This window comes from Elgaria multicarinata, chromosome 3 (genome assembly GCF_023053635.1).
Source record: "Elgaria multicarinata webbii isolate HBS135686 ecotype San Diego chromosome 3, rElgMul1.1.pri, whole genome shotgun sequence".
NCBI lineage: Eukaryota > Metazoa > Chordata > Lepidosauria > Squamata > Anguidae > Elgaria > Elgaria multicarinata.
The window spans coordinates 15,014,985-15,040,743 of NC_086173.1; the positions used below are offsets into that span (position 1 = coordinate 15,014,985).

Consider the following 25,759-nt stretch of genomic DNA (forward strand, 5'->3'; position numbering starts at 1 on the left):
GAGTACTTCACAATAAAAGCAGATTCTAAGGTGAAAACGTCTGAGTCCTTTGCATGCAATTGTCAGTGATTGCACAGTATAACGCTGGTGTGATTTATCTGCTGTAGCAGATAAGATAGCAAACAGGGCGAAGGAAGGAGAACAGGAAGTGGGCGGAGCAAACCCAGCAGCTCTGGGTTGGGAGAGGAAAATTACCGGTAGAACGAGGCACATGAATCTGTTGCCACGCTGGAACTAAGAAATAGAACCTGTAAGTACAACTCATTTACAACGTTGGAGACCCAGGGTCATGTGATGCTGTGCATCACAGTAACCCATTCAAAACGTTAGAATAACACCAGTGTAGATTCCCACCTAGAGTTAGAAGACCTAAAGACGGTAGTGCATGTGCTGGTAACTTCAAAGCTCGACTTCTGCAATGCTCTCTACATAGGGCTACGTTTGTGCCTAGTCCGGAAACTTTATGAAAAGAAAATCTATGAATATGAGAAAAACCAGGGGGCAGCAACACTCTGTACCAAGCTGTTCAGCAACCTGTACAGGTAAGGAGAATCTGACAGAAATAGGGAGAGGTACCCCTATTAGGCACTAACGACCAGGAGTTGGGTGGGGGGGGCAGTAATTCTGAATCTTCTGATGTGAAGTGGATGATAAAGACGGAAAGGGCGCCTTGTATCTGGAATGCCTCTTCTCCGTCACTCCCTTAGGACCCCTCTTTGATGTCTTTTAAAAAGAAGTTAGACTCTGCTTTTTAAATGATAGAACAATAAAAAGAGATGGTTTTCGTCAGGCCCTCGTCTATACGACTGCGGTCATGCTGCGCCCGGCGGGGCACTCCTTCTCAGTGTCTATATTGAGGTTGAGGGTTTCCAGGTGCCGCCGCCGCACCTGCCCACCCAAGGCACCTGGGAGCATCTGCGCCCCCTCTTCTCTGGTAAGGGGGGGTTAATGGGGAAAGTGTGTGTGTGGGGAGAACAAGGCAGCTAGCTCTCCCTCTGAGCTCACTCCGGCTGTCCTGTTCCTCCCCCACCCACCATTTTTAAGAATTTTAATCTTTAGATGCGAACCTTCACGTCTAAAGATTAAAAACAAATTGGGGGGTGGAGAAGAACGGGGCAGCCAGAGCGAGCTCAGAGGGAGGAGAGCCAGCTGCCCTGCTTTCGGCAGTGGTGTCTGACTCCATGCTGCCTCATTCCTCTCTCCCACGTTCTTTAAAATGTATTATTGTGGAGCCCCGAGCTCCCTGTCTGCCCCCTTCTCCCTTTAATTTTTCTTTTCTTTAAAAGCCTCCGCAGAGGCTCGGAGCCTGGCTCCAAGCTAAAAAAGTCAGGGTAAGTACCTGACTTTTTCAGCACAGAGCTTTGGGGCTTTGCCCCTGGGTCCCTTGAGAGCGGTGGCTGCATCATGTAGATCACCTGCCGCCACTCTGAAGCTACCCCGGGGTAAAGCACCCGTGTAGACGAGCCCCTGGTGCTCATTCAAGCCTCACTAGGGAGACAGCTCTTGAATTTAACCTTGGGCCTGGATTCCATCCTCCAGGATCGATTCAGAAGCATCATGAAAAGAGAATCTATGGACATGAGAACTGGCAGACCCAGAGCTCTATGCCTGCAGGATCTCCGGCCTATCCATATGCGAAGAACCTGGCAGAAAAGGGAAAAGGTACTTGTGTCGAGCACTGACACCCCACTTTCCCAAATGTTTCTGCTCATACAGAGCCAGGCAGTGGCCAAAGCGACACACAGGAGATCTCTATGAGGAGGGAAAACCTCAGCAATGGGGCAAAGGTTTGAAATAAAACTGCAGAAATAATGAGGCAGGGAGAAAGGCTGAATAAGTTAGAATTATGAGGTATGAGAAGAACTTTGGGCAAGAACATGGTAGGGATAAAACCAAAACAACAGAAGGTGCTCTCAGTTAGCAATAGAGTAGGAGTGGATGAATGTTTTTGACTTCAACTCCCAGAAGCCCCTGCCAGCATAGCCAATGGTCAGGAATGCTGGGAGTTGAAGTCCAAAACATCTGGAGATCTACTTTCTGCCCACCTCTGCAATAGAAGAGCCTATCAAGGGGAAGACCAGGGCCGGGCAGCAGTATGGATATGAAAATTAATCTCTGGCATGAAAACAAACTCTCACCATTTCATTCTGCCCCTCCTAGCTTTCAGCTTTGCAAGGACTTGCTTAAGGGATCCCCCAAGAAACACTCCGAGTATGAAAATGAAAGTAAGGGAGGAGGCTTTTTGGCAGAAGGGGGATTCTGGGAGGTGGAGGGCCTGATGCTGGGATAGTGGGGGGGGGGGCAGCAAGGGGGCAGGAGATGTTTCTTTGGGAAGAAGAAAGATTCATCGTTCTTTTATTGAAAAAGGCCACATCAGATGCAAAACATCTGTTCCCAAAGGACATGAACACACAAGGGCCTGAATTTGGGATCTGTATCATTGGGCAAATAACAGCTTTGACAGAGGGGAGGGCAATTGAACCCTGAAAAATGCCATGGAGGGAAAAGGGAATTTTTTAAAGCTTCCCCGTTCCAAGGTAATCTTATTTGGGGGTGTTGCATGATGTCCTGGAGAGGATCTCTGTCCAGGAGGAGTTTCGGATGATGGTGGATTGTGCTGCATGCCATAGAAACCACTCGGGCCTCCAAATGTCAAGGTCAGGTCAAAGAGTGCCTTTTTGATAACCCCGCCCAGCAGAGATGGAGCACCGCCCGCAGGTCAGACAAATCGACCAACAGAACCTCCCTCTTGGCTGGATCAGGAAACAGGTATCATAGCGCTATTAGAAATATTTCTGGTGTGGTCACATTTAGAACGCAGCACTCTCAAAATTGATGTCCTAGAACTGGAGGAGGTGCTGGAAAGGGCAACAAAACAATCAAGGGGTTGGGGTATGTTCCCCCACAAAGAGGTTGGTGTTTTTCAGTTAAGAAAGAGGTTACTGGAGGAGGTGAACACGGAGATGCTACAGAGGTTTATTAAACAACACTCCTTTCCCTCTGCCCTTTCTAGGTAGCACCATGGACAAGTCCAAAGTAGATATGGCAGATGATGAACTCCTTGCCCGCTTGAAGAAATACAGGCTCCCATACGGGCCCATTGTTGGTATGGACTAAGGTGATGAAGTAGCTATACAGGGGTGGGAGCAAAAGCACACTTCAGAGTTTGGGGGTTGAGTCCAGAAAGGGAAAGCCAGCAAACCAGGAATGAAACCTCAATGATAAACATTTCTTTATCTCAGCCTCCCCCCTCAACCTGGTGCTCTCCAGATGTGTTGAACTACAGTTCCAAACATCCCCTAGCCAGCCGTGCTGGGAGTTGCAGTCCAACACATTTGGAGGGCACCAGGTTAGGGAACACTGCATTATCTAACACAGGCCATGGCTAGACCAGGCCTATATCCCTGGATCGTCCCTGTACATCCAAATGACACACAGGGGATACCAGGAGCAGGCAGGGACGACCCCTCCATTTGCCTGGGATAATCCTTAGGTCTAGCTAAGGCCTCAGAGCTAGTGTGCTGCAGCAAACAAAATGCTGGGGTTGGATGTAGGGAAACCTGGGTTCAAGTCCTCATGTAGTGTGGAAGTTCGAGAAAGGAACAATTTTTAAACCTCAGAGGGCTGCTGTGAAGATAAAAGTACTAGGCCTTGAAGGAAGGGTGGATACAAATGTGACAGCTATTGTTGCATTCAGAATATCCCCATTGGCACCTGGAAGGCAGGCGGCACTCTGGCTGCTCATGTCTTAGCTGCTCTGTTCCTGGGGAGGGGCCTGGCAGATAGAAGGACCCAAGGAAGGAAGGAAGGGACGGAAAGGACAGAAGCCTAGAAATGCAGGAGCCAGAAAAGCAAAGAATAAGATTTGCGCATGGCCAGGACCTGCAAAACCAAACAACTCCATGTTGATACGACCTGATCAGACACACCTTTGCCTGCAACCTTGCTGAGCACGATGGAGGCATTCTGCATGCTTTTGCCAAATACCTGCAGGACCTTAGGGCGGCAGTGAGTGTGCAGGGAAGGTGGCGAGGCGAGGTGGCCTTTGGAAAGCGGCAAGTGCTTGAAAGAAGGTGAACATGGGATTTCCAAGGAAGGGAACTTGGGTAGATGCCAGAAGGGCAAGGAGCTCATGGAAAGGACTGGACAACTCTAGGGTGACCAGATGCACTGGGAAACCCCGGAGACCTCCGGGAAAGCGGCGGTCTCTGGGGCAACCAGGACTGGCCCCCAATTGACCAGGGAAAAGGGCTGGAAGACCTGATTGGGATTTCTGTTCTCTGCACACTGAGGCAGTGTAAACTCAGGAGATATTTGGATAAAAGGAGGGAAAGATCCTTGTCCAGCATTATGATAATGGGCATCTGTTCTGGCCTTTCTTTGCATTGCTACATTTTAGATTAGTTTCACTAATAAACCAGAAGCTGAAACACTGATAACACTGGTTTATCTCACTGATAAAACAGAAGTGAAGTGGTGCTAGTGAGAAGTGACAGCAACAAGCCTTTAGTCCATTTTGTTCCACGGCTAATGGTTGCAGGATAATAGTATTTTATATTCTTTCTGAATGCTAGGTTGCTAGTATGTTGTACTAGATTTTTCTGCACTTGTCAACGGCTTCATTTGTTCAGTGGTAGCAATATGCCGAATCTGTGAGTATGGATATGGGAAAGATGATGGGGGAAAGAGTGTTAAATGTTAGGAAAGGTGAGATTATGGTCATCCAGTGAAGGATTAGCAGTCAGAAAAGATATTTGAGGAAAGGGGAGACTGTATCTCATAGAGCATAGCAAAAGCTTCAAAGTACAGCAAAAGCTACAAAAGTAGGAGTGAGTGAAGTTAGTTTCAGATACATTGAACGTCTCACTTGTTCTTTATTCCAGTAATGTTAACATTAAGATGTTATCTAGAACAAGATTGTCTTAATTGTGTGCTGTGAAATCAGACATGTGACCAAGGCCATGTTTGGGTGAGCACGCCCCTTTGGGGGTTGGACATGTTGGTGGACACAACCCCTTGGGGGCTGGACATGTAGTTGGGCACGCCCCCATGTTGTCCTCCTTTTTGGTTTCCAAAATATGGTCACCCTAGACAACTCTATGCCTTCCTTGACTTGTGTTTAACCACTTGACTGGATTCCATCCTACAGCATCAACCCGGAAACTTTATGAAAAGAAAATCTATGAATACGAGAAGAGGCAAGGACAACAGCAACCCATAGCCAGAAGTTCAGCAGAATACCCAGGTGAGAAGAAAGTGGCAAAAATGGGGAGAGGTACCCCTGGTCAGGCACTTTCCCATGTGCTTCTGTCTGCATAGAACCAAACTTTCCCCAATTCATTCTGCCTTGCTGCTGCTGCACTCCCCCATCCCCTGTTCTCAGACCCACAAGGACTTACTTAAGAAAAGGCTTTAACTACCTAATAAGCATGGGAAGGGAGGGAGGGAGGGGAGAAAGGTCACCAAGAGGCAGGAGATGTTTATTAGGGAGGGTGAAATAATGTACACCCACTGAAACTCGTGGGATTTAAGTTAGTTCGGGCCTATGCTGTGTCGTGGAGCACAGCTCAGTGGTAGAGCAACCAATTTGCAAAGAGAAGGAGGCAGGTTCAATCCCTACTAAAAAGACCTTTGATCTGAGTCCTGGCTGGCAGTCAGAATAGACAGCAATGAGCTACTGCAGGGCTAAGGAATATTTTTTCTGGTTGAAGTCTACATTAATTGGGTTGAAACCTGTCTGGGTCTGAATTCCAACAGTGGGAATGGCCAGGTCCAAAGGGAGCAGAGTCACCAATAAGATTCTAGCCTTTGTTCAGTTTGCAGGCTGAGGAAAGAAGACATTTGCATCCAGGCATTCTCCTTCTCCAACTTGGGCCAGGCTTCCTCCATCAACATTGTTTTGAGGGGACAAAGCAGAATGGAGTAAATAATGTCCATAATCTGGGTGGGGTGGGGTGAGGGCAGCATTGGCTAGGAAGAGTTTGGAAGTCCAGATCAAGAGACCTGGAGGTTCACATTTGGCCTGTGGGCCAGATGTTCCCCATTCTTGAGCTACAGGGACCCCAGGGGTCTGACTCAGTATGACAGCTTCTCACGTTCATATATATATTACATCCAAAAACCTCTCCTTTTGATTTACATTGATACTTAAATGTGACTCAGGAGTTAACCTGATGTAAAAGAATCTCCCACATGTTTTATTTTAAAAAGTGTTAATTGAATTCGGAGGGACCACGGCGCCGGGGGAGGCTGCTTTACCATTTCACCCTGCACCACTTTCCAGATTCAGAGATCCTTCCTGACATTGGTAGTTTGTCCCACGGAGAGAAACATTCAGGTACACCTATATGCTGCCCGTGTATTTTCTCATAGGGCAAAAAGAATAGATTTGGGAGGCCCAGTTTCATTGCAGAAAACAGCAGACGAAGGCAGTGTTCTCTCTCTCTCTCTCTCTCTCTCTCTCTCTCTCTCTCTCTCTCTCTCTCTCTCTCACACACACACACACACACACACACACATCAACCCCTTGTCCATGGCCACTTCTTTCTTGAGCCAAATCAGATCTGTCCCTCTCCATGGCTGCTATTTATTTATTTAAAAGCTGATCTTCTGCTTTTAAAAACAAATGTTTTCAAAGCAGCTTGCAGGATTTGGATAGTCTTTGCATGGAGACTTACGGAAGGGTGGGGGAATCAGATAAACACTGTGGTATGACTCATCCCCCACAGCCCACATATACTGCCAGCCAGGACCAGATCTCCTTTTAAGAATTGCAGAGAAGGGAGACACTCCACCTGGTGGCAATTTCCCTTCTCTGCAAATTCTTAAAGGTACAGGATCCATCTAAGAATCCAGACCAGCAATCCTACCCGGAGGTGTATGAATGGTGAGAATAAGGTATGCCCATTTCCCGCCTATAAAATGAGAATAATAATATTGACCAATATCAGCAGGCTGTTAGAAGCGGACTGAAGGAAGAAAATCCAGTGTCCAGGGCCTCCCCGCAAAACTGAGGTAGCTAGTTTCTCTCTCTCTCAGGGAATAGACAGGTAAGTAACTCCACTTCAGTCAGCCCTATCAAAGGTGCTGAAATAGTTGTTTTCAAAGGACAACTTTGAAAAACTGAATAGGAAACAGATGTTAACATTAACTAACAATCCCTGTAAAATGTTAATAACAACAATGAGAGGTATATCATGAGAATGTAAACAACTGAAACATGTCTCTATGTTTTTCTTTTCTCTTTCTCCCCTATTGCCTACCTGACTCTCCAAACTGCCTTGAAAATGCTCTTTCAGCTGCTTTCCAAATACAGCTGGGTCGTTACACCATTGCCCAAGCATCAATATTTGTTAAAAATACATAAAAGAAGATGCAGCCTTTGACTTACAACTTTTAACATGGTCATAAAAATCACACCTGCAAATGACTCTCTGGCTTAAAAATATTATGCTTTCTTTGAGTCTAATCACACAGCTATTTATTCTTGAATGAATACTTGGGAGCCCATGCTCTCAACACCCAAAGACAATTTCATCATAACTCTCTTATTGGCTTCTGCTCTCCTAAATGGGGTGGCCACATGAAACTCACAGCACATTGACTCATAGGAACAAACACACCTGCAAATTTAGCAAATCCCTCGAGATCACTGTTCTGCTTCAAATCTGGCCTACTCTCCAATGTCTTCATCAACATTTCAAATTGGTAAGGTTTCGGTAAATTCACATGCACTGCTTTCATCTCTCCCTTTTCGTTTTGAATCTTAGGGTCAAATTAGACAAGACCTTGGAGACCTGTGACCAGATCTCCTCTTCTCTTAAAGGCTACTGCAGGCGTCCCTGAATTGGATCAGGGTCATGGTACTGGGGAAAGGGCGTATTGACCCTTCTCTCACACACACACACACACACAGCTACCTACCATTCCCCTGATCTAAACTTCTGCCCTCCACTGTTATTTGTCCCATTAGGAAAATCGCGTTTCCCCTAATGGGGCAAATAGGAGGGGGGGGGATGTAGCTGAGAGATTTAGTGATTTCAAGCTCAGATCCCACCTCTGCCTCATACTTAGATTCTTGGGCAAGTTGCTACCACCATCTTCAGCCATCCCAGCCAATCACTGTGCTGGCTGAGGGATGATAAGAGTTGTAGTTTAACATATCTGGGGGGCACCAGGTTGGGGAAAGCTGATCTAGTACAAGGTATGATTACATTTCAGTAGACAATTTTGTATACAGAATGCTTGAGACTCTTCACAACAACCCTGTGAGGTAAGAACGTAAGTGCCCCGCTGGATCAGACCAAGGGTCCATCTAGTCCAGCACTCTGTTCACATAGTGGGCAACCAGCTGTTGACCAGGGACCAACAAACCAGGACATGGTCCAACAGCATCCTCCCACCCATGTTCTCCAGCAACTGGTGCACACAGGCTTACTGCTTCGGATACTGGAGGTAGCACATAACCCCCCATATAACCTCCAGGAATTTATCCAAACCCCCTTTAAAGCCATCCAGATTGGTGGCCATCACTACATCTTGGGGTAGCGTGTTCCATAATTTAACTACGCGCTTTGTGAAGAAGTCCTTCTTTTTATTTGTCCTGAATCTCCTACCAATCAGCTTCATGGGATGACCCCAAGTTCTAGTATTTTGAGAGAGGGAGAAAAATGTCTCCCTACCCACATTCTCCACACCATGCATAATTTTGTACACCTCTGTCATGTCTCCCCTTAGCCTCGTTTTTTCCAAGCTAAACAATCCTAGTTATTGTAACCTTCCTTCATAGGGGAGAGCAGTGGCTTCACAAAACGTAGGCACTCCCTTGTTAGATAGAACAAATTGCCAACGCCCTGAATATGAGCAAGCATGGATCTGAAACACTGGCTGAGTTCAGACCACACGCTAATCAACTGGGTGGTGGAGGTAATAGGAACAGAATGGGAAACAACCATTGATTAGCGTTTCATGCGAACTCAGCCTGTGTCTGCTACCTCCAAACCCATCCCCTCTAACCTAATCAGAACACGTGTAAGTCAGTGCATCTCGTTTAGGAAAGATTTTAACTGTCTCCACTGGTGCTGCAACCACTACTGGTGAACTCAGTGGAACATACCTTTGAGTAACCACTTATAGTATAGCACTGATAGAGAAAAGACTTATGGCACTTGAAATGCTGCGTTTGTTTCTACAGCACACGCATGCTCAAGTCCCTTTGGACTCATTAAACCGGGATAACTGCCATCCTCCGATTCTGATCCCGCAACAACAAACAAAGGAATCCCTTCGCGTGGGAAATTGAGCACTGTTCTATCGCTCCGGGTGCAATTTCATGGTACACTGGGGGAGTTTGTCCCACTCTACTTAGCAAAACCTTTTCCGAGTAAACCTGCATAAATACGCATATTTACTTGGCAATAAAAATTAAGCAAGCTCAAGTGGATTGAGTAAGACTTGCGAGGATGCTCAGGGGCTGCGTGCCTGACTATGCATACAGCAATGGGGGTATTTACAGAAATAGGGCAAAGGGGGCAAGACGCCTGCCCTTGAAAGCTGTGCGCCAGGCGGCGGCGGCGATGGGTTGATCCGCCAGGTCGCCACTTCCCCCGCGGCCTGGATCCGCTTCTTGTCCCAGAGCTTGGGTTTGGGCGGCGGCGCTTTGTTAACGCGCTTCGCCAATAAGACAGGTTTGAAACAAACCGAAATCAAACGGCCCATACAGAGCGAGCGAGGAAACGAGGCACGCCCGAACCGGGGCGGGGTCCGGAGTAGGAGGAGGGTGTGTGTATATCTGTGTTCCCAAACCCCCGGCCCTCCCCTCCGCCTGAGTCACTTCCCTTATGGTGCTGCCTTCCCTTATGGTGTCCAGCCCAGTGCGCCCGGAATAGCAGGTACCGAATTAACCCCCCCTTTCCAGTTTCCCCCCTCCCTCAAATCCTCCGCTGCTCCTGGGATGCCCCCCTACGCCTGGAAGCATCCTCTGCGCCCCCCCTCCCACGACCACCTTTTCTATTCACTCCCCGATCCTCCAAAGCCCCTTTTGTCTCCCAAAGCCAGATTTCCCCCACCAACTCGTCCTAGTAAGGTCTTTCCTCTCCCTTTCTGCCTATGATGAGATTGGAAGGACCCCGCGTGGGGGGGGGGGGAGAGAAAAAACACACAAACCCGAAATCTATGGTCAAAAAGAAAAGTAATTTGCTACATCTGTATTTGATTAGCGGGGTGGGGAGTCCTGTAACTGGAGTCAAATAACGCTTGAAGCCCCCTGAGCCAAATCAGGCGTCCAAAGTCATCAGCCACATTGGGGCTACATTTCAAGCCATTTCAAACCACATGTCTAGCAGCGTGCTGTGCCGTTTCCCTCTTTTTGCAGAGAGTTGGCAACTATGAAATGTTTATGGTCCCGTCCCCGCCACTCTCCTCATTAAATGGCCTCTAAAGCCTGCTTCTCCCCCCCCCCCCCCAGTCTCTAGTTGTGCTGTCCTGGGCATATCTTGCGGGTTTGACCTCCTTCCCCGGGCACAGCCGAGAGAAGCGTCCCTTACGTTCCTTTTGAAAACTTGGCAGCTGTCAACTTTATGCGCCTCCCTCTGCGCTGCCATCCTCCCTCCTGGCTTTGCATTCCTGCAAGAGGATCAGGGGCCCTTTCGGGACTGGAGCCCAGAGAGACGTTTTTTCCTTGGAAAGAGCCTCAAGTTGGTAGTTAGTTCCCTGTCAGATGTGCACAAAAGCCTGCTTTCCTTGGGGAAGTATATTTTTGTTTTTCTTTGACCCAGCCCTACTCCAGAGCTATCCATGGATTATGACATACACACACACCTGCATGGACCCTGCTTCCGGCATTCCTTGGTACTATAGATACAATTACATTTCAGTTCAAGAGAAACACGGATAATTTGTAGGATAAGTTAATCGAGGGTTTGTCTGGTTCAAACTTTGTGTGTGGTGGTGTTGATTCATGAGGCTAATATCTTTGTTACCTCCTGAACTGACAAATTTGAAAAAAGGACTTCTCTTTGCCGTAGATTGTCCAATACCTCACAAACGTTACTCTAATCTTTTTTTGTTAAGCACTGGGAAATGCTCAATTGCAACTGTGAGCTGCAGATTTCATGTTTTTATAGTATTCTATTTATTGCCTGCTTGTATATTTTTGTATGGTTTTTATTCTGACTGTCATCTTGAGAGGGTTTTACCCTTAATAGTGGCCTAAAAATAAATTTAAATAGATAAAAATGTCCGCAATGATGTGAGAAATGTGCACTAAATATTTAGCCATCCTGGGAGACTGCTATATTGAAAAAAGGCTTATCTGGGTACAGGACCTCTTTTTGTGCTGGGGGCTGGATTAAAAAGGACAGAAGAGGAAAATTCAAGGGAGAGCCAAAAGACACACCCATCCATCTGGGACAAAGCAAATACGAGAATTTAATTCAGGACTCCGCTTCCATATACTTTTAAACCTTAGCCAAAAAAAAAAAAAAGTCCTTCAACTTGCAAATACAATTTCAGTCACATCCAGATGAGTGCAGTAACTGGGCACCTTGTTTTCAGTAACGTGTTTTTTTCTAGAAAAAAATGACTTGAGAAAATATCCAGATTAAGATCTGATTTAGTATGTTTATTTGATTTATATTTAAGAAACATTTTTTCCAAAATGCCATGTTAATTTTACATGATGTATAACTATTTTTTTTAAAAAAATTCTCTAATAGTTAAAAGTAATTGAACTGAAGAATTTTGGGGAAAACAATTGGATAAAGCACACTGAAATCTTTGTTACATCTTGTGTAACAATGGTGCCTAAAAACCGATGCTGGATGCTAGGAGTTTTAAATATTTTCCATACGTTGACGGTGCGCCTTTCAAGATATGTTATGCTTCAAAATAAAGAATGATATAATGCAATATGACCCATTTTGACACTGTGGCACAATCGTTTGCAGCATGAATCCTACAACTTAATTGTATGCGAAAAACATACAGCTAGCATTTATGGGGTAGGGTGGGGGTTCTGTTGATATAGCCTAATCCTCATAATCAGGGTAATTTCCTCAGTTTTGCAGTAATTTGAGGAAATTTATTTGCATGAGTTTGTTTTTTAAATTGACCTGCTGAGTCCAAGGCCTTAGCTAGACCTAAGGTTTATCCCGGGATTATCCCTGTTCATGTAAATGACGCACAGGATATACCGGAAGCAGGCAGGGACAACCCCGGAACGATCCCAGGATAAACCTTAGGTCTAGCTAAGGCCCAAATCTATCTGTACACTTTAGCGTTGATATTAAAACCAAGGGCAGCAGCCAACTCCTTAATAGCATATACTTGACCTTGGACTTAACACTCCTATATATATTTTTTGTGAACTGCCCAGAGAGCTTCAGCTATTGGGCGGTATAAAATGCAATAAATAAATAGGCAGAAAACAGAATTGTAGGTCTTTTTTCTGTCTAAACATACATAGGATTGCGCCTTTAACCTATGAAACACTGAGGGTTAGCTAATGTCAGGCCCGCCATATATCCTGAAGGTTTTTAGAAGCCTAAGTTGTTAACTTTAATATTTATTAATAGTCAGGCAACAAGTATTTTTATATCTATTCTTATGTTTGATTAGCCCCTTTTTGGAAGGATATGAACAGAGCAGCTACTGAATGTGAACTTTCAAATATTGTATTGACACTTGAAAAGTTTCAGATGATGATGAATTGATTACATTATAGATGGCACAGGTCTAAGAAAGTCTCTCACTTGATTTGAACAGTTTGGAGACTGAAATTTGACAAGGGATAGTAGCATGACAGAAATGTGGCATTTGATACAGAGGCTATCACATCCCACTTGTACTGAAACTAATGTGTCAACTGAGAATATAACAAAGACAGGGTATGGGACCAGCGAACACTGTAAATTTGGGCCTGTTTAACTTCGGAAACTGGTAGTACTAAGGAAGAGCATGACTTAAAGGACTCAAAAACATTAATGAATTACCACAATAGGGTCTACATTTGAAGGAAAGGAAAGGAACCTCTCGTGCAAGCACTGAGTCATTACTGACTCTTGGAGGGACGCCAGCTTTCGCTGACGTTTTCGTGGCAGGCCTTATAGCGGGGTGGGTTGCCGTTGCCTTCCCTGCCTGTTATTAGCTTTCCCTCAGCTAACTGGGTACTCATTTTACCGACCTCAGGAGGATGGAAGGCTGAGTCGACCCGAGCCAGCTGCCTGAAACCAGCTTCCGCTGGGGTCGAACTCAGGCCGTGGGGAGAGTTTCAGCTGCAGAAACTGCTGCTTTACTGCTGCCAATGGTGTGGTGGCAGATAATATTGATAAAGCAAGGAAGTTAGAAATAGAAGCTGTAAGGCAGCTGGTCCGAAAGAGGAACACAACAAGAATTCTGAAAGGACAGGCTGCAAACCTTCATGAAAGAGAATTTATTTATTTTATTTCATTTTATTTATTTATTTATTACATTTTTATACCACCCAATAGCCGAAGCTCTCTGTCAGTCAAGTGCCAGTTAATGCTGATGTGGAATTCTTTACTAGAATTGTTTGACCGGATGATAAAGTTTAAACGTTCTAATCATAATAAAGTAAAGACTGTAGCCCTGCAGGCATTACTCTGTGAAGGAACAATGCAATTACAAAGGGGCATGTGGAACTATGCCCTTAGCCCCACCCCACTGTTGCGCTCCTTCCATTTCCCAAGTGCTCAGGGTGAATTTCTGCAGGGGGGGGGGGCTGCCTGACTTGGGTAGGCCCCCTATCCAATTTGGAGCCCTGGCTTTTGTGTTCCAGCCTCATGAAACCTTGCACCATGGTGAGAGCCATTAGCCCATTAAGGCTTTGATCACCCAATCACCCGAGAGTAAACCTCATTGGATGCAATGCAATTGCTGAGTAGACCTGTGCAGTAGATTGTGCAGTAAATGATGCATAACTGTGTATAGAAGCTGAGAAAATGGACATTTAAAAATCCAAATTGGCTGTCAAAATCAAATCAGGACAACAATGAAAGGTTTACAACTACAGAAATACTACCTGATATTACCTAAGGACAACTCCTTATTACTTCCAGTTTTCTTTTATTTATTTTTATATGCGTGTATATTGGCATGCTAAATATTTCTATTGAATTAGAGTAGAGGCAAAGTATTATTATTATTATTATTATTATTATTATTATTATTATTATTATTATTATGTTTATTTGTATCCCGCATTTTGCCCAATACTGGGCCTCAAGGCGGTATTACAAAGTTTAAAACATACATTTTAAAACATAGGAAAAGAAATGTAAAAAAAAAAGTTTAAAATACACAACAAAATTATAAGTCAGTAGGGGGAGAAAACAAAACGAAACAAACAAGGCGACAGACCCTCGCCTTGGTATCGCCCCCGTCCCCAAAGGAGCCTGCCTCTTAAGCTCCCAGTCCCAAAAAATTGATGCAGCTGGGGGCGAGATGGTTCTGTGCTGGGAGCCCAAGTCTGCTAGGAGGCAGTTGGAGGTTCTGCAGACTAGACAAACCCCCAAGGCAGGACAACAGCAGCCGCTGATTGGCCCCTTGCTTTGTAGGCTTCCTCTCCTGGCTGGATCAGATGGACACGATCCCAGGTAGTAGGAGCCTGCCTCTTAAGCTCCCAGTCCCAAAAGTATTAGGATTCCGTGACCATTTTACAGAAGTTAAACAGCTGTTCGTTTCCCTGAGTTTTGCTTGTATCTAAACCAGTAAAAGGAAAAACTGGAGGTACATTATGGGTGCACAAAAGTGGCCACAACTGAAAACTACAGGGAAAGCCGATAAGGTTGTAATCCTATGCATGTTTAGACAGGGGAAAAAGTCCTACAATCCCCAGCGTGCCCAAGCCAGCATAGTTAGCTGTGGCATGCTGGGAGTTGGACGACTTGTTTTTCTGTCTAAACGTGCATAGGATTGTGCCCTAAGCTGCAATATCTCAGCCATTTTAAACTGAACTTTTAAAAGACGTGGCCAACTAACTAATATTTTGATTTCATAGCGTATTTTGTACAGATTTTGAGTTGCATAAAATTATTTTATGGAGCGTGTTCAGAGGAAGGCAACCAGGATGATCAGGGATCTGGAAACAAAGCCCTATGAAGAGAGACTGAAAGAACTGGGCATGTTTAGCTTAGAGGGAATCTACATGTCATACTGAAGGCGCTAGCATGCGCCCCCAGTACGCCCCCAAAACGATTGTGTAGATTCTGCCTACCTGCAGCCCAGAAGAGACAGAGGAGGCAGCGGCTGGGGAATCTGGCCGTGTCCTTGTCGCCGCCGCCGCCGCCTCCCCGCCGGCCTCCTGCTGCCGAGGTAAGAGCGACCCGGGTCGGAGAGCTCAGCAGAAGCGGAAGCCGAGCTCTCCGACCCGGGTCGCTCTTACCCCGGCAGTATTTGAAGGATGATAGCACCCTTCAAATACTTAAAAGGTTGTCACACAGAGGAGGGCCAGGATCTGTTCTCGATCCTCCCAGAGGGCAGGACACGGAATAACGGGCTCAAGTTACAGGAAGCCAGATTCCAGCTGGACATCAGGAAAAACTTCCTGACTGTTAGAGCAGTACGACAATGGAATCAGTTACCTAGGGAAGTTGTGGGCTCTCCCACCCTAGAGGCCTTCAAGAGGCAGCTGGACAACCATCTGTCAGGGATGCTTTAGGGTGGATTCCTGCATTGAGCAGGGGGTTGGACTCGATGGCCTTGTAGGCCCCTTCCAACTCTGCTATTCTATGATTCTATTTTCAACAGGCCATCATTTTGTGATATTTCAATTTAGGCATCTTAAAACCCTTTGGCATAGATGTTAGGCCTAATATTAGCTCAAGGTTTCATCAAAATTGATTAACTGAGAAAAATAATCGGCATGAATAGGGGAGGGCAGTCCTCTCTTTCCCACCAATTGGCAGGGAAATTATATGTCTCTCCTATTGACTTTAGCAACCCATGTGCAGTTACTGCCATTTCAACAAACTGCCCAACCCTGCCCAACCCATTCAAGATCACTTGCCTGTTTACAGTAAGTGTTAAGCAAGCCTATAGGCTCCTGATGAGGTAATGTTGCTTTCATGGCCAACCTTCCTTTCTTGTAAAAGGTTCTGAGTGGGGAAAATGAAGCAGAAGGTGGTTTGCTTTTGTGTATATTTTGCCCTAGCCGGTCCCCCTGTCACACTCTCCTCGCCATACCTTCTCTTTGCTATGGGATGTGCAAGAGCCAGCCTAGGAATGAATTCGGTGGAATTTACTGCCCAGTAGAACTGCAGTATCAGACTGTGTTTTGGTGTTCCCACTTCAATTCTTTTTTCCGTATACAGCTGGTTTGGTGAGGGCCTGGTTTTATTTTGCCAATTTCACAATGGTGAAATCACCTCATATTGAAATCATTTTGCACAGAACCTGTAGCAGTCTTGCAAGTTACCAGCTTTCATTTGCTTTCAAGGTCATTTGTTTTAGTTGCTGCTGTTGTCGTCTTGTGAGACTTATGGGTGGATGGATGGATTTTAAAAATGTGTTTTAATATCTGTTTATTTACTTGCTATTAAGGTCATGTCACAAGGAGTACTAGCTGTAACTATTTCTCCCACCCTCCCCACTGCATTTTCTAGGTAGCGCTATGGATGAGTATAAAGGTTTGACAGATAATGAACTTATTGCTCGTCTGAAGAAATACAGCATCCCACATGGCCCTCTTGTTGGTATGGACTACGACATCTGCCTCTATCAGGGGAAGCAAGCAGACATCCATTTGGTGTTTAGAAAGGGGAAAGCGGCAGGCTTGGAAGGAAACTAGGATAACAATCTATAATTAAACAAGGATGTGTGTCTGTCTGCACCGTAACTCCAAGACTGTGAAACTTAGACACCTAAAATTTGGCAGGCATACTAAGGGAACCCTAGGGGTGTACACCTTGGAGTTACTTTGTTTTTAAAATGCATTAATTAATCTACGCGTCGATGTGGTTGAAGCCTGCAGTGACATCTTTAGTCAATAGGGGAAGGCTTCCATACGCAGCCCATACAGTTTGAAGCCAGGGGTGTTTAGTAGCCCAAGGGGCAGAGTTTTACGCCTGCCCCCTCCTTCCTGCTATGGTGCAGGGGGGCCCTCAGGGGAATGGAGTAGATAGACCCTTCCTTCAGTGGCCCATAGGAGTGCACCATGGCAGGGGCGTGTCTAGGAGTGCCTGCAGGCATGGCTTTGCTCAGGTGTGGCCAAACTTTGACATGCTTCGCTGAATCAAACTAAGGGCTATTCCAATCAATGCATTACACAGTGTAATGGGGGGAGACCGCCTTTAATAGCAAAAGGGACAATTGAGTAAGGGGAGATGAACCCTTCCCAATCCCTGCCTGACCTCCTTGCACCTCCTCACATCTGACAGTTTCTTCCCAGTCTCCTTCTGATACTGGAGGTGAGCCAGCCTGAAGAGAAAAGTGTCTCAAGTGATAAGAGACTGGGGAGAGAAGGTGAGGGAGATATCATTTCCCCCAGTCAAGTGCTCCTTTTAAAAATACGACCCATCCACTTCCTGCTGGAAAGATGAGTGAGGAAGAGCAAAGGTGGTTACCTCCATCATGTCTAGCTTGGCCCAGAGAGGAGAAGGGATAGGGTGACCATATGAAAAGTAGGGCAGAGCTCCTGTGTCTTGAACAGTTGAATAGAAAAGGGAATTTCAGCAGGTGTTGTTGGTAGGCATGTAGCACCTGGTGAAATTCCCTTTTCATCACAACAGTTAAAGCTGCAGGCGCTATACTAGAGGGTAGGGCACCTGCAGCTTTAACTGTTGTAATGAAGAGGGAATTTCATGAGGTGCTGTATGCGTACAAAGGACACCTGCTGAAATTTCCTTTTCTACCCAGTTGTTAAAGATACAGGAGCCCTGTCCTCCTTTTCATATGGTCCCCCTAAGAAGGGATATTAGGAGATACTGAGAATGGTGAAAAAGGAGGACTGCGCGCACACACCTTGGAGCTGCAGATGTGTGGAACTGTGTATTAGTTTGAAATAACCAGCCACATCTTGGGCTGCAGGCCTTGTTGGATGAATGAGGCACTTGGCATGCTTTCACCAAAGATTTGGATGATCCTAGAGCAGCAAAGGGTGTGTAGACAAGGTTGTCAGGTGAGGTGGACCCCGTTGGGAGGTGGCAAACATTTGAAAGAAGCAGGGCAGGGGAGTGTAGAGGGGGTTCCCAGGGGAAGTGCCTTAGTAATTGGCAGAAGACTGAATGGCTTGTGGAAAGGACTGCTAGGGTGGAGCGGGGGAGTGTCACAATAATCCTGTAAAATTAAGTTTAATCTCTGCCTGGATCCCATCCTCCAGGATCAACCCGGAAACTTTATGAAAAGAAGGTCTATGAATATGAGACCGAACGGACACAGCTCCCTTCACCTGGAGGATCGGTGTCCTACACAGGTGAGAAGCGTTTGGCACAGATGGGGATCAGTCACTGTCCTGTCAGGCACTAACACCCTTTCTTGCTGTGTGTTTTTGTCTACATAGAGCCATGTAGCGAAAGCTACATGCGAGAGACCTTCGTGAGCCCACGGAGCAGGGAAGACCTCAGCTACGGGCGAGAAGGTGAGAAACGTTTTAGGAAGAACTCCTGTATTGAATTGCTGGGGCAGGAGTGAGGAGAGAAAGAAGAATTAAAAGGCATTAGAAGGACATTTAGGAGAGAAGGGCAACTCTGTCAGTTTGTATAGAGGCTCATCACAAGGGGACGTGAATTGTTATTTGTATAGTGCTTTGAGGGGAAATAAAATGTAATTTCCAGCTACCAAATTCCCCAATTCATTCTGCTCCTCCCAGCTCTTGGCTCCACAAGGACTTTCTTAAGAGAAAACTATGACTCTCCAAGGAAGGAGGAATTCTACTCTGAGTATGGAAATGAAGGTAAGTGTGTGTGTGTGTGTGTGGGCGTGGGTGTGGGTGTAGAGTCTTTGGCAGAAGGGAAGTGGAAATAAGTTAAGAATTAAGAAGCATGAGCAGGACGTTTAAGAGAGAAGAGCAGCTCTGTCTGGTTTGAATAGAGGCGCATTGCAAGGGGAAGACTAGATCAGGGCAATGGTGTGTGCATTCTTATTTGTACAGTGCTTTGGGGAGAAATAATAGATAATTTCCAGCAACCAAACTCCCCAATTCATTCTGCTCCTCCCAGCTCTTGGCTCCTCTACAAGGACTTACTTAAGAGAAAACTATGACTCTCCAAAGGAAGAATACTACTCTGAGTATGGAAATGAAGGTAGGTGTGTGTGGAGTCTTTGGCAGAAAGGAAGTGGATTGTGGGTGATGGGGGGGCTAGTGATGGGGCAGACCTTGAGGGGCAGGGGATTTTTATTTCAGAAGAAGGTATATTTCATTGTTCTTTTGTGTGTCATCTTCTTGTCTCAAAATAAGTCAAGTGGTCTATATTTATCCGTTAGATTTAATGTAATATTTTGCAAAACTGCACAAAGGGTTGAGTGCCCAAACCTGGAAAAAAAAGACCCCTGCCAGTAGAAAGTTTAGTTGTGCTTAAAATCCCATTAAAATTCATGGAATTTAAGATGGGCTTCCTCTTCATTGGATTGTGATGGGACTAAGCACAACTAATGTTTGCAGAATTTGGGCCAATAGCTTTGATTTTTCAGCATTTGGGCAGCCGTGGCAATGGGGTTAACTGTGACTAAGGAGACATACTCTGTGCCTCCAAAATCAGTATTACCGTATTTCTTCGATTGTAAGACGCACAACATCAACAGAAAAAAAAACCCTAAAACACACCCGCGATTCTAAGACGCACCCCATTTTTAGAGATGTTTATATTGAAAAAAAAGTGTGTCTTAGAATCGAAGAAATAGGGTATGTACCATGAGCAGATACATTCTGTACTCTGCTAACTAAACCTATTTGCATCTATTTGATTATTTTGTACAATTTCTTCTGTTTTTACTGCTTAGAGAAAGAGGCACAGAGTGATGCAGAATACTGAATTCCATTCCCACAACTATTTTGCTCTGTATTCTGAGATTTCACCAGACATGGATGCATTCACATTCAAACTTGCTTTTTTGCATTCATAACATCTAGAAGCTTGCTTTTTATTTTAATAAAAGATAGGATTACTTGCTGAATTCTGCTCCCAGTACTAAAATCTCTGCTCGTGTGGAAATGCTGTATACGTAATTGTAGTATGTCATAAACTAGGACCAAGAGAAGAATATATCTGTTGGCCAGAAGTGGTGATCAAGTTGCCATGAAGGTCCCAAACCTCTTCCACTATCCCCATCATCCTGTTCCCAAAGTCACATGGGCTAGAAACTTATTACTTTTAAAATAATGAAAGCTAAAATAATCCGTAAGAGGAACACCTTTTGCTAAATATATTTCCCTTTTTTCTGTGCTTCCCTAGATCCCAGCCCCACCAAATCCTACCTGGGCCATAATTACGGTTTGACTCACCATGAAGAACAATCCACTTATAAGCCAGAAGGTAGAGCAGAATGGACATCCTAAATATGGGATTGTGAGAACCTGGGTCCCCATAGGATAGAGCTATAACTGTACCCTCTAAACCAATATACTCTAGAGCATGCTGGGAACATATCTGGAACTCAATGGATTGTGGAAAGCTGCTCTGGATCATTCCAACCTTAATCTCTCTCTCTCTCACTCACTCTCAATGCAGACTGGGGAGTAAATTCTCCTGAGGGTTCCACATCTTCTTACCGCCGCTATGTGTCGTCTTTAAGCAGTGGTACTTCTCCAGGGTCAGTGAGTGCCCGCCAACCGGTAAGTTCTCTCTCACATCCATAGAGACATCAAGGAAGCCTCCCATGCATGGTTGCATTCAAACCCCCCAGGGAAGGATCCCTCCATCACTGCCCTGTGCTGACAGGCAAATGAAAGCAAAGAAGTTAAGGAAACAGGTTTAAAAAATGCAATTTCATAAAATATAACGTTAAAAGCAACATACACAGAGCATTTCACATTTACAATAATACAACAAAACAATCAGACTGCTAGACAGAAAATGCTCAGTAGACTTACTCAATTTGGCCAGACGCGTTTCGACTCTTGGTCTTCCTCCACGGCCAGTGTGCTATGGAAAAAATACAAACACTTGTAAGGGCCGGGGTAAAGGCAAACACTTATTGCTGTATTTTTATTTTTTTTAAAAAAAGATAAAGTTAATTAGACCTACCCAAGCTGATTAGTACCGTGGGCTGATTTTTCTCGGGACTGACTTAAAAGTTCCAAACAATATAGGTAATCAGATGTCACTTTCCACAATTTACGGTATAATTCCTGCATAGTATTAGAAAAATAAAGAACCCTCGGAGATTGTTTCTCTTTATTGTTTTTTTTTATATAAAGAAAATATCTCGGAATATTTACCAAATATTCAAAGGAAGCCCATAGAAGGTATTCTAAACAGTCACTCCTCGCACACACAATAATCCTGGTATTTAAGCCAAGCACTTCACAGCTGTGCTTTTATTTCGCTGCTGAAGAATCAGCATACACCTGTGATTTGAAGTTAAAGGGCAAGGTCCTATTAAGGGTTGCTGTTGGCTTTACCCAAGAAAAGCCTTTAACAAGGAATATCAAACCTGATGAACAAGAAGAGATGAAGGTAGTAAGCATGTCAAAGAATATATATATCTATATGGTTTATAAAATTGAGACCCAATTACAGTCCTCATTCTGGCCCCTAGGGATCATGCTTTGTAATGAGAATATCCAAAAGAGTTCCCTCCTTTTTAACCTATTTTCTAGATCCTGGCCAGAGCCAATTTGCCTTTCTGTGACCCAAAATTTGATGTCCTCCTCAGAGTGACCCAATTCAATAAATTGCTTTGTATGGGCTTCCTTTGAATATTTGGTAAATATTTTCTTTATATAAAAAAAAACTATAAAAAGAAACAATCTCCGAGGGTTCTTTATTTTTCTAATACTATGCAGGAATTATACCGTATATTGTGGGAAGTGACATCTGATTAGCTATATTGTTTGGAGCTTTTAAGTCAGTCCTGAGAAAAAATAGCCCACGGTACTAATCAGCTTGGGTAGGTCTAATTAACTTTATCTTTTTTAAAAAAATAAATACAGCAATAAGTGTTTGCCTTTACCCCGGCCCTTACAAGTGTTTGTATTTTTTCTATAGCACACTGGCCGTGGAGGAAGACCAAGAGTAGAAACGCGTCTGGCCAAATTGATTAAGTCTACTGAGCATTTTCTGTCTAGCAGTCTGATTGTTTTGTTGTATTACAGTACCTGTGAAATGCTCTGTGTATGTTGCTTTTAACATTATATTTTAGTTTATAAAATTGCATTTTTTAAACCTGTTTCCTCAACTTCTTTGCTTTCATTTATATTGTGTTAGGTTAAGGTTATCACTTTTTTGTGGCATCTGTGCTGACAGGCACCCGTGTTTCCTTTCAGATTGCAGAACCATATCCTTACAGTTCTGGCCGGAAGGATGTGCCAACCAACAGGTGAGCAGGGACAACGCAGAGGCATTCACAGGAAAGAATATTCCTGAGAGGTGATGGTGGAGTGGGTTGCTAAGCCTATACTGGATGCCACATCTGAAGAATAATTTTTTTTCCCTGCCTCTGAAATAAATGGTCACTTCTTCCTTGCTTTCCTAAGGATTGGTGTTCAGGGTAGTTTTTAGAGTTGCTACTGACTTCTGGGTCCTAAAATAATTTCAGTACTAAATTTAAAGGTGGTCAGAGGGCTGGGCTAGCTAATGGGCAAATACACATGGGTTTAGAAGTGCCAGGGCTAATCCTGGCTAAGATCCAAAGGCAGGTGTGCAGAACCTCTTCCAGCCTGAGGACTGAATTCAATTTTCGCTGCATTCCAGTGGTGGGGCGGGACCAAATGCAAAAGAGGGCAGGACCAAAATACAAAAAAAATATATATGCAGGCCTGTTTTAGCTCTTACTGCCAGCACCTAAGTCTTAGGAGGGGGCATTTTAACCTTTGAGAATGGCGGAAAAAGCACGCAAAAGCTGGAAAACCACCAAACAATCAGGGGGCAGGACAGAAAAGCAGGACCTGCCTGGTGACGTACTGAAAGGTATGTGGCCATCTGGTGAACCCCAAAGGGCTGGATTGGGACCCCAGGAAGGTTTGATTTGGCCTCTGGGCCTGAGGTTCAACACTTGAAGATAAGGCTGCCATCTCAGGCGGTGGATTGAGCACTAGGAATAAATGAGAAGCATTTGTTGCAGCACTTTCAAATGGGGGAAGCAGTTTACATAGATTTATCTCTTATAATCCTTACAACAACCATGTAAGCCGGCCGGCATTATTATGCCCATATTGCAGATGAGGGCTGGAATCAGGGTGGCTGTGAGGCTAAGAGAAAGTGGCCCTCTTCAAAAGACACCGCAAACCACGGCTTGAACTACGGTGAATACGTCTTTTGGTCTTATTCACCATGGTTAAAGCCATGGTTTAAGGTGTCTTCTGAACAGGGCCAGTGGCTTGCAGCACTTGCTAACCACTTATGGTTTAGCCTAGTCATGGGGACACATCTTGCAGTTACAAGGAAAATACAGAAGGCTTCCTCGTGGAATGTTTACAGAGAGGGGAAGATAGGATAGAAGGAGCAGAGAGGAGTGACATCTCGAGGATGGATACTAGACTGGCCAGACACCTAGCCCCTTGCAGATGTTAGCAAACAGGGCGGTGTCATCTTCAGGAGTTGGACTAAGTAGGCAAAAACTGGGAGTTGTTGAACTTTGAAGAACTGATGGTGTGTTGGTGTTTTGATCGCTAAGTACTAGCCCTTCTGCCAGCAAATGGGATTAAACAGACAACACAAGGCTAGGTTCAAATGTGGACTGTAGTAGGGAGGCTTAATTTTATGTAAGGCACAGCGTTGGGTTTTCCGTAGCCTCTGGTGGAAGGAGATGGCTATATCTGGAATTACCTTTCTACTCTGGAATTACCTTTGCAGGGACAGCAGTTCCTACCAGAGCATCTTCTATCAGAAATCCCCTGGCTCGTCCTCTCTGGGAGTGGAACCCCGCCGTGCCATCCATCCTGAGCGCCAGGCCCAAGCAGCGGAAAATGCTACGGGTAGCAATGGGGGAACCAAGCGTTACCTACCCCTCTGGCCCCAGCTCCTGCTCTTTATGCTGCTGGCTGGCTTCCTGGCCTTCATCTACTACTTCCTGCAGGGCGGTGCTGACGACAACCCTTTTGTGAAGCATCTTAAGCAGTGAGGCCTCGACCTTGGCCGTATCTTATCCCTCAGCTGACTCCCCAAGAGCCTGGAATGTTTATACAGGGCCTTCACTAAGTGCCTTCTTGTTCCTTTGTAACCCAAAAATTGGGTGGTGTATTCCAGCCCAAGATGGAGGGGTTCCTACCAACTACCCTGAATCATGGCAGCTCTTCACCCCTCTCCTCAAATGTCTATCCATCCATCTCTTAAATCAGCAAATGTTGGGCATTTTTATCTGCTGTTTTGTAGCTTGTGCTTTATAATCAGGGTTGTGAGTGGCTTTTCCTCATGAGAGGGGAAGAGAAAGAAGAAGGGAAAAATGTAGCCTATCAACGCCGTTGAAAAAAAGCGTACAAATGTATAAAATCTCTAATAAACCCCACTATTTCTCTTTTTTTTTTAGAGGGTGTGCCATCATTTAACCTCAGTCTGGGCCATCACTACACAATGTTCCCTTACTCTTCCTTCTTTCTGACTGAGTAGCAGAAATCTTTCTCTGTAGCTGTAGGTAACAAGAAGCCAGAAGTAAGCATTATTTATGTATTTTTATTTTATTTTTTGACAGACCAGAGAGGGGGAGAAATGGGACCCAAGTCAGACCACCACCACCCTTCCCTTCCCTTCTAGGTTATCTCAGCTCTTGAGAGTGGAGGGGGCCCAGTGGATTATAATAGCAGATACTGGGAGTTCAGGCTTCTCTAGGGTTCCCTCCCCAGACCTGGAACAGGAGTTGGGCGTGTGTTGTCCGTATGGGAAGGTCATGTATTGGCAAGGGGACACTGAGACGGGGTTGAAGGGAGTCTGGAGGCTTCTAGAGAACCCTGACATGTTGGGCCTTCAGCCTGAGGGGCCATAGCAGATTGTGTGACTAGGACCCTTGAAGACTGTCTGTTGGTGAGGTGAGGGCGCAGGAAGGGGCTGGAAATTGGGGAAGGAGTTGCACGTTGGGGTGGGGGATCTTGTGAATGCTGCATCCTTCGTAGGTTTTCTCGGACTCGGATGAACTCTGGTTGGTTCCCAACAGTATCACCTGTAGCTTCCTGCTGCTGATGCTGCAGACAAAAAAAAAAGGTGTTCATCTGAGGCATCTCTGAAGAGTCCATGTGTATGTCACCCACATCCTACAACAATTGCTGGCAACCAGAAAAGAGGGGGGGGGCTACATCTTGAGAGCCATGTCAACAGCCAAAGCCTTACCTGTTCCCGTCTTTGCTGCCAGCGCAGAAGCTCTTGTTCCAGGGGTGATTGTTCCACGTCACCTTCTGTCCCATCTCGGCGCCGGTTCCGGTGCTCTAGAACCTGCAGCAGCTCTGGCTTGGAACGAAGGTTCAGGCCTCTGAGAGGAGGGAGATTAAAACAATACAGCAGTAATTGCCCCCTTCCCACCCTCGGCACGCTGGCTTTCTAATGGCTGCGACAAACAACCAATCCCATCTTCGATAAAACCAAACAACAAATTCAGGTCATGTCTACACTACAGGCCTAAGAGGATATAACTCAATGCAAGCCCTTCAAGAATCCCA

At 45.2% G+C, this 25,759-nt stretch overlaps 1 protein-coding gene and 1 long non-coding RNA gene across 2 annotated transcripts; both read left to right on the forward strand.

Annotated features, from left to right (window-relative positions):
• The first annotated feature begins 504 nt into the window (after nucleotides 1-504).
• Nucleotides 505-5,237, forward strand: LOC134396551 (uncharacterized). Its single transcript, XR_010025282.1, has 4 exons — nucleotides 505-536; nucleotides 1,465-1,662; nucleotides 3,014-3,106; nucleotides 5,150-5,237. It is a non-coding gene; the product is annotated as an uncharacterized LOC134396551 (long non-coding RNA).
• A 4,582-nt stretch (nucleotides 5,238-9,819) lies between these two features.
• EMD (emerin) lies at nucleotides 9,820-24,638 on the forward strand. The gene is made up of 10 exons (XM_063119366.1): nucleotides 9,820-9,890; nucleotides 16,620-16,709; nucleotides 18,335-18,427; nucleotides 18,515-18,592; nucleotides 18,824-18,907; nucleotides 19,173-19,256; nucleotides 20,406-20,486; nucleotides 20,682-20,785; nucleotides 22,439-22,491; nucleotides 23,967-24,638. The coding sequence occupies exons 2-10, from the start codon at nucleotides 16,628-16,630 to the stop codon at nucleotides 24,232-24,234; spliced, it is 927 nt and encodes a 308-aa protein (XP_062975436.1). The 5' UTR covers nucleotides 9,820-9,890; nucleotides 16,620-16,627; the 3' UTR covers nucleotides 24,235-24,638.
• Nucleotides 24,639-25,759: the final 1,121 nt, after the last annotated feature.